This window comes from Mya arenaria, chromosome 4 (assembly GCF_026914265.1).
Source record: "Mya arenaria isolate MELC-2E11 chromosome 4, ASM2691426v1".
Classification (NCBI taxonomy): domain Eukaryota; kingdom Metazoa; phylum Mollusca; class Bivalvia; order Myida; family Myidae; genus Mya; species Mya arenaria.
The window spans coordinates 2,801,558-2,813,324 of NC_069125.1; the positions used below are offsets into that span (position 1 = coordinate 2,801,558).

Sequence of the window (11,767 nt, forward strand, 5' to 3'; positions counted from 1 at the left end):
GTCAAAATCTGTCACTTGTGTTATAGGGGCATTTATAACATAAATTATAACACACCAGAATCTAACCCCTCCCATTTAAGGATGGGCATGGTTACCTGGACTGCATCCGCTGCTCTACCTACAGCCGGACCCACGGCAAATAAATGTTCACTTCACTCTGTACTAGAACAATACACATGTAGTGAACCTGTTGATACTTTTTACCAGTTATATTTTGCCTGCATTCATAAACTTAAACGGTTTCCAAGGTTCATTACTCAGTTCCTGTCATCTCAGTGTCAACAACGCGTCCCTCACAAATTTGAGTACGAATTGGTCTTCAAAACGTAATAATCAGCTGCTTGCCAATAAGACACTAGCAGAGAGCACACAAATATTATTACCATCCAACCAGAACACTCAGCATAAGTGAGCTTACTGCACCCCAATTCCCCTCCCCATCCCAAATATGGGATTCTGGAAGAGTTCTTGGTCGCTGCACCAATGGACAGACTTCAGTGCACAATCTGCCGGAGACGTTAAAATCGTGCCAATTTGTTTTTTTAATCAATTTGTAAATAAATAGCGATCAAAATGGCGGCCAATTTGAAAAACAAGTTTTCTTTTTCCGGATATAACGGAAAAATGCCAAAGTTATTCAAATTGCAATTAAACTGGTAAAGCAATTTAATAAAACAATACTCGTAGGCGGTACTGAATTCGAGCTTCATTGCATTGAATCTGTAATCTGAATCAAGCCAGAACAGAAAAATCACCCCTCTTTCAGAGCGGACGAGAATCGCAACGGGTTCTTTTCGAACACCACTGCCATAATTGTTGTGTTTTACAATTTACTTTAATATACCGTTTAATCTATTAGCTGGGTACCAGAACCGAACGATACCACAGGTATTTTATATACTACAATTGTGCTCACATTCTTTTAAAATTGAAGTTGATAGACGTAATAGAATAACACGATAGTATACAAGTTGAGTTAAATCTGAATACCACCTTTTGTTATGATGTACGTTTTATTCTGCTGCTCATGGAATGCATAGAATCGAAATGATGGGTCGGTTCGGTTGTGAGTTTGTTTTGATTGATGAGTGAGTGTTTTGGCAGGCGGGTGTGTCGGCATATTAAGTGAGTGGACGGATAGGCGTGAGGGCGAGCAAGCCAGTGTCAAACTATCATTCATATGATATTATGGGTATCACATAGAATGAATCAACGCTCACCTTGTTCAGGTAAAGGCACTATCAGTACTTTGATTTATAAAATACACCAAAAATAGTACAGCTGTATACGTTTCCAAGCGAACAAATTATTCAAGCAGAGCAAAGTAGTCCGTCCGTCTTTAATTCAGCATGATTAATTAAACTGAGATTGTTATTGACATCCTGCATATAATGTCTTAGATCCATTATCTATTAAAGTCGGACAGAAAATTAAATTATGGTTATATCACCTAACCATAATGTGTGCTTGTTAATATTCATTAAAATGAAACATGACAGTTGAGTAATACAGTTGTAAACTAATTGAATTGATCACGAATTGGATCAAGACAATCGTATTGTTAAATCATTCTTGAACTGTGACTGTTTCTAAACGCGTTGTCAGGCAGTTTGCGCATGCGCCATTCCCCAAAGAGCACAGACAACGGTCGGAGACGGAGAAGTATTCGTCTATGGGTCTGATCTGAAAAACAAACAATAAACACATCAAGAATAAGTGAAATAATGTTTTAACAGCAATGCTAATAACATCTTCGGCAATTCCAACGATATGATCCGTTGAGAAAGACCGTTATAGTATTCCGGCTGTACCCGACGAAGTGACTATTATTCATCAAAACAATATTATCGAAAACAAAAGACGCCAATGATGTTACAAAATCTTACCATAACTTTATATTCTCCAGGCGTTATGCCATAAAAGATGTAGAAGAACTGTGACGTCACTACAACGTTTATGGCATTGACGTCAGTTTTTGACGCCAATGCTATTTCGTATCGTTTGAATCCGTACTCCGGAGGTGGACGCGAGAAAACGATCTCAACCTCTTTTCCAGACGCATTTCCGGGCACTAAATACCTGATTTCCGGTGACCATAGGGCAGGAGGAGGCGAAAGGAGGTTTTCTTGTTAAAGAAAAAGAAAATATTAAATGTTTTTGTTTCAACCTCATTTTTTGAACACGACACGTTCCTTGCAAGTATAACGTATATATACACTTTCTGTGTTTGTATTACACGTGCGTTTTATAACAGTTCTTGGTTTCGATTGGTCAGAAAATGTATCACTCCATTTGTATATGGTGGTATTTGGTAATAATTTAGTTATGATAACTTTTTATTTGAAAACAGAAGGAAAAATTCGATCGAATCTACTAGTTAACACATTTTCTGTATAAAGCTGTGTAGTATGTGACGGCGAGTGATATATCTTACATATATATTATCAAATATACTTACTATTCAGCTCCCATTTTCCGGTTGCCACGTCAATGACGTCAGTACCCTGTTCTGCGTATGTCCCCGGCAGCGTTGTCGCGTGAACACGATAATGTGTCATTCCAAGCATCGGAAACAACTCAACCGTGATGAGATCCTGTTAAAAAAATAAAATACAAATATATGCCTTCGTGGCGCATATAGTTCTTTTTTTATACTGACATACATATTTTATTTGTCTAGACAAAGAACCTAGGCTAATATAAACATATATTAATCAACTATTACGTATTTGACGAGATACAGACACAACTGCGGTATCAATACCAAACAATTGAAGACAATATATGCCATAATTCGCTCAATATCGACCAAACTCGGCCAATATCAACAAAACTCGCCTAATATGAGTTTCCTTCGTTCTGATTGGCTACAAAACTCGCCTAATATAGGATTTGAGAAATGGATCATTTTCATTGGCTGTCGAAACTCGCCTAATATGAGAAATATGCTGGAAATTGCTTTTTCAAGGTAGCCATTTTGTTTTCCGATTACTCACTTTTTAAAACAAATGTGCTTCGTATAAAGTTATTTGGAATACTTAAACCTATTGAATGATTGAACCACTTTGTACGGTTTGATATAACAGGGAGGAGTGGTGTCCCTTGATAATGGCGGACGTGTGTTGTTGCTCAGGGATTATAAACCAGTAAAATTTAACAATGGGTGTAGATATTGCAGTGTATAGAGCTCGCATTGGATGTTTTGTGATGCCGCATAAAGTGAGGTGTAAAATGAAGGGTATTATTGTGACTAGAAGTGCATGTAGTGGATTATTAAGACTTGTTTTGGCGTGGTCAATACTAATTGTGGTAGGTGGAGACGTGGAACTCAATCCGGGACCTACACCAGGGCCTGCCCCAGGGTCACATCGGGCTACTCGACAGAGCACACTCTCGTTCGCATCCGTGCCGGTAGCCAGGATTATGACCTCTCGCCACCGAGGGGTCGGGGTAAGGAGCCAGCGCGCAAAGCCCGTCAGGCCAAGGCGGGAAGTGATAATGAGGATGTTATGTCTTATCTACGTACCATGAAAACAGAGGTGAGAAGTGATTTGATGTCTATAAACAGTAAAATTGACGATATAAATAGCACAATCAGTAACTTACAGAAGGAAAATGAATTCTTGAAAACTGAAAATTTAGAAATGAAATCAATTCTGAAGAACTTGACAATAAAAGTGGATAATGTTGAAGGGGCCTCACGCAGGAATAATCTTCGTTTTATTGGTATCGACGGCGACATGAATGAAAATTGGGAAACGAGCGAAAGCAAAGTCAGAAACTTTACCAAAAATGATTTGTCTTTGCCTGAGCTTGATAATGCTGAGATTGAAAGGGCTCATAGGGTGAAAGGGAAGGATAGAAATAAGTGTAGTATTATTGTGAAGTTCGGCAAGTACAAGGACAAAGATACCATTTTGAACAAGGCCAGAACTTTACTCAACCGAGGCTCAGGATACGCTGTGCACGAGGACTACACAGAACGTGTAATGCGCCATAGGCGAGAACTTTCAAAACGTTTGGTGGCAGAACGTAATGATGGGAGGTTCGCAAGGCTTAGCTTCGATAAACTGATCGTTGATGACAGCGTATATAAATATGACGAGGGAAGTAAACAAATAGTGCGCATCGGCGCTGCTCGTGGGCGGCCGGTAAACCGGGCTCCGGATACACGACCGATTACTATTACAGGCGACGAGCCACGATACCGGGATGGGAGTCGAACTTCGCAGGATGACGATGACTCATCGGATGAAACCCTTCTTGGTGCCGTCGGGGGTGGAGGAATCGACTAGGGACGCGGCCGAAGCCCAGAGACAACAAATTACGATAAAAGATTATCTATTTGTACATGGAATATATGTGGATTGCATAAATACACTAATGACCATGAAATCCATAAATATTTACAAAGCTTTGACATTATTGGATTAGTTGAAACATGGAGTAATTTTAAAAGTGAATTTGATAATTTTTTGCACAATTATTGCCACTTTGACCATATCAGAACAAATCAATCGAATTGTTTTCGAAATAATGGGGGCGTTAGTGTTTTTGTTAAATCGGGCTTAGTTGAATCGGGTCTTATTCGTCAAATACGTAGTGATTTTGAAGACGGTGTAGTTCTTTATATTAAGTCAAGCATGTTTGATTTAATAAAAGACGTCATTCTCTACATTGTATATGTTTCGCCAGAAAGTTCACCTATATATGATAAAAATATCGAGAGAATGGCATTGTATTGCTAGGAGATAGGTTAGAGTTTATCAAGAATCAATTTAATGATTGTTATATTTATTTAGCGGGCAATTTTAACGCAAGAACTAAAGATCTGCGGGACTACATTTCTTCAGATAACTTAGATAATGTGTATGGATATCATGTAGATTACGTTGGCGATACGTCTGAACAACCGCGTAATAATAAAGATCTTGGTCGAGTAAATAATTTTGGTAGGTCATTGATTGATTTATGTTGTATTCACAATGTACATTTGTTAAATGGTAGATTACATGATGATACTTCGGGGGATATAACATGTTTAGCAAATGAGGGACAGAGTGTTGTAGACTATCATATTGTTGCCTCAGAACCGTTTCCGTATATTTCATACTTTAGCGTCATGAATCGAGACGAATCGGACCACTTTCCCATCGTCTCTCATATAAGATACCGCGATGCACGAAGCGATGTCCCTTATCGGACTCAGATCAATAATGCCCAACAAACAAATATGACATACGATACTTATAAATGGCGACAAAATGTGTCGACTGAGTTTTTTAACTTATTTGGCATAAATCTTGAATTAAGCCTTGAACGTATTCAAACTGCTATTAACGAAAACGTCAACGAGGCGGTCGCGATCATATTACATGTATATAAATCGTCTGCATATAATATGCGCTCAAATCAAGGATTTAAGGCTACTATACAATCACAACCCGTTTGGTGGGATAACGGATGCGATGAATTGAAGCGCAACAAGTATTCACTCTTACGTCGCTTTAGGTACACAAATAATGAGCAGGATTTTGCTACATATAAGGCGTAACAGGTTTAAATCACTTTGTAGATCTAAACAAATTCTGCATCAAATTAACCGTAAAAATGTACTGTTACGAGCTAGCAACAATTCAAAACAGTTTGGGTCATTATTGAAGTCTAGCGCACGCCAAACTAATCCAATTCCTTGTAATATTAAGAATGAAGAGTGGTTTAGGTATTTTAAAGACCTATTATTTAAAGATGGTCAGTTTAACTTGTTAAATATAAACACGGATGGTATATATAACCATGGCATGGATTCAGTATTGAATTGTCCTATTACTTACGAAGAAGTGTTTCGGAGTATCGGTAAACTTAAAACGGACAAGGCATGTGGCGCTGATGGGATATGGGCAGAGGTTTATAAGCACACGTGTGACCAAATAGCACCCATATTATTGATACTTTTTAATAAAATTTTAGATACAGGGTCATTCCCAGATGCTTGGTGCGAAAGCATTTTGGTGCCTATTTTCAAGTCAGGTTCGAGAAACGATCCATCTAATTATAGAGGCATTTCTCTCATCAATGTCATGTATAAAATATTTTCTGGTATAATAAATGACCGACTTACACGTTGGGCGGAGGAGTTCGACGTAATTGACGAGGCGCAGGCGGGTTTTCGCGCGGGTAATTCTACTATAGATAATATTTTCTGTTTGCTATCAATGATAACGAAATATACATCAAAGCCTGGGGGGGGAGGTTTTACGTATTGTTTGTCGACTTTAAAAAGGCATTTGATTCGTTAGTTCATCAAAAATTGTTTACTAGTTTGATGAGTAAAGGCGTTCGTGGAAAAATATTAAATGTTCTTGTATTAATGTATGCAAATTTGACCGCGCGCGTTAGAGTAGAAAAGAGAAATTTATAAGAAGCCTTTACTTGCAACATCGGTACCAGACAAGGAGATTTGAGTTCGCCGATAATTTTTAGTCTATATAAAAACGACCTCTGTTCTTATTTAACGGACAATAATAATAGAGGAATTTTCATAACAAATGATATTCCCGACATTTTAAGTCTGCTATTCGCTGACGACGTAGCAAATTGCGCAGAAACCGCGATTAACTTACAATTGCAACTTAACCGTATATCGGAATATTGTGATAACGCTGAAATGACTGTTAACTTAAAGAAAACAGAAATCATTGTATTTCGAAACGGCGGTCCGTTGAGAAATTATGAAACTTGGTTATACAAAGGTCAACATGTTAAGGCAACCTCTATGTATAAATATATGGGTCTATTTTTTACCCCCCCAACTTTCTTGGTCAGATGCAAAACACCAGTTAACATTGCAGGCCAGGAAAGCAGTTTTCGCTATCAAATCTTATGAAAGACCGTTTGGTCGTTTTAATAACAAGGAACTTTTTAAACTGTTTAACTCTATGGTGGTCCCCATTCTGACATATGGAGCGGAAATCTGGGGTTGTAGTTACGCCCCCGAAATCGAACGAGCTCAAAGTTTGTTCTGTAAAAAAATCTCGGTCTAAATATAAGTACTAATAATTGTATGGCACTAGGTGAATGTGGTCGTGCTCCACTTTGCGTGATATATTATTCAAAATGTATAAAATACTGGAGTAAAATTCTGCATATGCAAAACCATCGCTACCCTAAACATTGTTACGTTATGTTAAAACGTCAAGACGATATTGGAAGAATAAATTGGGTAACAAAAGTTAGAAAAATATTATTTCAGTACGAATTTGGCTACGTCTGGCTATGGCAAGACGTAGGCGACATTAATACTTTCAACGCGCAATTTAAATTTCGCTTAATCGACTGTATGACTCAGGGATGGCACGATACCGTTAATTCATCTTCAAGATGCGATCTCTATAAACATGTTAAATCCTTACTAAATCCGGAAAAATATCTTTCCATAAACTTGTCACATAAATTTGTCCGTGCGCTCGCGCGATTTAGGTGTTCAAGTCACCGGTTAAATATCGAAGTTGGCCGACATCTTAACATAGACAGAAACGACAGAATATGTGCGTCCTGCTTAATCAACGAGAACAGGCTTTTATTAGAAGATGAATTTCATGTGTTTTTCATATGCCCAAGGTTATCTACTGTAAGAAATCAGTTTTTATTTAGCTGGTACACGGGTCGATCTGACCTACATGCCTTTTACAGACTCCTAAAGTCAGATAATAGTTTTGTTATTCGACAAGTGGCAATATTTATTTTTTACTTGTTAAAAATAGCAGATTGAAGTTTGTAAACAATTTGTATTAAGCAATGACACCACTGTATTGTAATTAATGATGTATATATTATAGTATGTATTTTGGGCCGGAGGCCTTTATGTACTGAATAAAGTTGATTTGAGTTGAGTTGAGTTGTATTTAACCCGTTGGTGGATTTTACGACTATTATAATTTTGTACGCCGACAAAATGGACGACGAAGGTAAAACATTTGACGTTTTGGCAAACGATTTACAAAATAAGACGAAAAGACAAGCTTCCTTACAATGTACAGTGCTTTATGTGCAATGTCACTATAAGGATGCATGTCAAAATCAGCAAAGTCAAGTCTAGAAAAGCAGACACCATGAATGAATAAGGGATAAATACGGCTTCAATGTGAACTAAAGGTAAGTTATAAGAATGTTTTTAACCAAAACGGTAATAGTTAATTAATAAAATACTTATTAATTAGGTGATTTCATATTGGCCCAGTTATTTGTCCTCGGTCAGCTGTATTTGCCTTCGCCCTTTCGGGCTCAGGCAAATACAGCTAACCACGGACAAATAACTAGGCCAATATGAAATCACCTAATTAATAACATTATAATACTAACTATTCTTTATCAACCACTCCTCATCATCACTCTTACACCAACGACACCATCATCATCATCATCATCATCATCATTATCATCATCATCATCATCATCATCATCATCATCATCATCATCATCATCATCATCATCACCTCCACTCGATTAAAATCATTTGTCAATTCAGGTGTTAGAGGGTACGATCCAATTTAAATAACTCATTTTTGATTGTCCGTGTGTTAAAATGGAATAACAGTCGTGTGTGTTGTCGGCGGCGTCGGGATGATTAGGTAAAATGATTCCAGAGTTTCTTGTAAAACTTTCACTAATACATTGAAATATGCGATGAGTGGTTCTTTGTCATCATCGCGATTAAATAAACTCGTTAAACAATGGACTCAATTTAGTAAAATCTTTCAGATTTATCGTTCTCACAACTACTGTGTATTGATCTTAATCTTTATTGCCATCAGTTGTCTATCAGACCTTAGATCTGCGTGTCCTGCTGTGCAGTTCTGGAGATTTTATAATAGAAATGAAAAAAAATCTTGTCTAATAGTTCTTTTGTTTAAATTTTCGAATACTTTACAAAATTTCATTACAATGCTTTAGAACGAGAATAAGAGTAATAGTATATGTTATACATAAAATCCTATTATCGTTCCCAGTTTGGGTATAACAATCCCAACCATGATTTAAAAGTGATTGAAATATATCAGTTATATAACTTATTTAAACACTTATTACTCTAAACTAATTAATGCATTGGCAATGTCTATCTTGTATTTATAAGCTAAACAATGAGACAATCTACTCTAAAAGTGTTTCGAAAAACTCTAAATGGCCCTGAGCCAATAAACAAATACACAGGAAACGGACACCTGCTGTGGCGCCATACAACAAACAAGTGATGCACAGCAGGGATTTATCATGCCAAACATTCCTTAAACTAGGCCTTTAACGTGTGTTCATCTACGCAGTATAATAATAAAAAAAAGTTTCTTGCCTCCCTTGGCCATTGTTCATCAAGCTGTACCACGAAACACATCCTACTCCTTATTCGTCCCACGGATATTTCGTACCCTCGCGTGCTGGTTATCCTTTCTGAAATAGTTCAGAATCTTCTCAATACTAACAAAATAATCCCCAACTTAGATCATGGAAACCGAGAAAAATGACGTTTAAGCAATACATCGGGTTCAAGCATATTGGAAGTCAAACTTCTGATTGTAGGTAACATTAAAGTGAATTTGTTGCTCAACTAATATACGTCTTCTCTGAAATTGAACAGATGATAAATATGAATCTTTAATTGGATTAATGAATTCAATGTCACAGTATTACAAACAAAACATTTAGCAAGCTGTGTATGTGTTTTAAAGTGAAGTTTTCTTCGTACCGGAATTGTAGTAGTCGGATTCAAAGAAGGAGACCAAAATGCCTGGGTAGAAAACACCAGGCGCACCGCCATTGGCTTCTTTTTCCAGATAGGTGGCGCTGAAGTTGATTGGTGGGCTTAGAACTCGACTGGCGTCGGAAACTGTTTCGTATAGTTCCGGAAATCGTATTTGTTTATTTGGCAGCGAACATCCTGCAAATGGGTAAGTTATTAAACAATATGTATAAAATTAAAGAATTAACACTCATTGGCGAGTAAAAACGTTCTCATTTGTTGAATAAAATAAGAATTAATATACATGTGTACAATAGTTTTGATGCTAATTATACTGTTTTTAATCAATTTCAAGCAAATATTATTTGTTTATACATGCTATCCAACAAGAACAACACAACGCGAAAAGCGCAATTTTTATATGTGACATAAAACAGGCATTTTTATATAAGAAGATTCCGAGAATACTTATATTAATAATTATTAACAATACCAAAATCATTGCTGTAGAATACTTTCTTTCCGTCTCTTTTCTGTAAAGGAATAAGAAGGTTCGATATGACTGCTAACATAAATGCCTATGATGTTTTCTTCTAAAATTATGGCTATCTATAGATAATAATTAAGCATAAGGCAAATGTGTGTTACTGACATAGTTTGTTCTAAATTCATAATTGGTGTTGCTGTTGCTGTTGTTGTTGCTGCTGTTTTTGTTGTTGTTGTTATTGTTGTTGATGTTGTTTTTGTTGTTGTTGTTCTTGTTACTATTGTTGTTGTTGTTGTTGTTGTTGTTGTTGTTGTTGTTACTGTTGTGGATGTTGTTGTTTTTCGGCTGGAATTTAATACTGATCGATGAGGTACACCTATCCTCGTGTTCAGGTGTGAATTTATGTATACTGAAATGGTCATGGGTCGAAGCGTCTTAGGGACGTCATTTCCTAAAAATTCTAACGAATCGTAAAATGAATCATATTTTAGACAAATTAAATGTAACAAATAAAGGAGTCATTGTTTCTTATTATTGAGTGTAACTTTAGGATAAAAATAATAGTATTAAGAACAAAACATGTACTTACGTCTTGAAGAACTCTGAAATTTTGACAAAAACACGTAGCAGGGAAAAAAAGCAACAAACCCAAAAATAAACACTGATTCGCCGTAATGTTCATATTGAGCATTAATTAGGATATATTCTGATTAAACTCATACTGGAAGCGTTGCAAATAAATAATTATAATAAACATATATATCCAAATCACAAATACGCAGAAAACTCTATATTTCTTGATTATCTTGAAGATGATGCAGATTCGATAGTGTTTCCTATGTTCTAGAAAATCTAGTGTAAACATATACACCTGTTCATTTCAGACTTGAGAAGAACCGTTTGGTTCTGTTTGCAATAACATGATAAAAGATTTGATAACATGATAATAATATCTTTAGTGTTAGAGCAATGCATTTTTTTTTCTAAAAAATGTTATTTTTGTAATAATGATTTCATTTCCATTATTGAAAGACCGACATGTGTATTTGAATTACCGCTGATTTAGAACCTTCGTAAATGGCGTGACTTTGTGTGTAATTACACAAACTATCTTGATTGTCCGGTAAGCGCAGTAGTCAGCGCACTCGCTTCTCATCAAGCCGGACAAGTGGGTTTTCTCCGGGTACTCCGGTTTTCCCCACAACACAAGACCACACTCTCGCGCAACATCGTGCCAATAAGAGGGAATTAGTATAAGCTATAAAAGCTTTCTTCACAATCGTTGTAAAATATATAATGTTTAAACTAAAGTTAAACTAACTATCTTGATTCTGAACAACAAAGTCGTGCGGCTTCTTCGTTAATATTTTACAAAAACTTGTATTGAAAATAAACACAGTGATTTTAATGTACATTCTGGTAGCAAATTTCTTCAACAAATATTTTTTAATAGAAGGATTTTATGGTGAAAAGGGTCTCAATGCATTAAAGCTTTGATAAAAACATACAAACTTTGACTTGTCAAGCATTTTGGACATTTCGAATTC

At 36.4% G+C, this 11,767-nt stretch overlaps 1 protein-coding gene across 1 annotated transcript; it reads right to left on the reverse strand.

Annotated features, from left to right (window-relative positions):
• Positions 1-1,239: 1,239 nt before the first annotated feature.
• LOC128231596 (uncharacterized) lies at positions 1,240-11,062 on the reverse strand. Its single transcript, XM_052944618.1, has 7 exons — positions 10,810-11,062; positions 10,227-10,266; positions 9,740-9,931; positions 9,347-9,444; positions 2,459-2,594; positions 1,887-2,125; positions 1,240-1,683 (listed from the first exon to the last, which is right to left on the reverse strand). The coding sequence occupies exons 1-7, from the start codon at positions 10,909-10,911 to the stop codon at positions 1,567-1,569; spliced, it is 924 nt and encodes a 307-aa protein (XP_052800578.1). The 5' UTR covers positions 10,912-11,062; the 3' UTR covers positions 1,240-1,566.
• Positions 11,063-11,767: the final 705 nt, after the last annotated feature.

Bases quoted from the DNA above. Each gene is read 5' to 3' on its own strand.
- LOC128231596 (XM_052944618.1), bottom strand. From the start codon at position 10,911: ATGCTCAATATGAACATTACGGCGAATCAGTGTTTATTTTTGGGTTTG. The intron at 9,932-10,226 runs GTATTGTTAATA...ACCCATTTGCAG, and splicing joins ATTCTACAGCAATGATTTTG to GATGTTCGCTGCCAAATAAA. The intron at 9,445-9,739 runs GTACGAAGAAAA...GAACTATTTCAG, and splicing joins ATCCGACTACTACAATTCCG to AAAGGATAACCAGCACGCGA.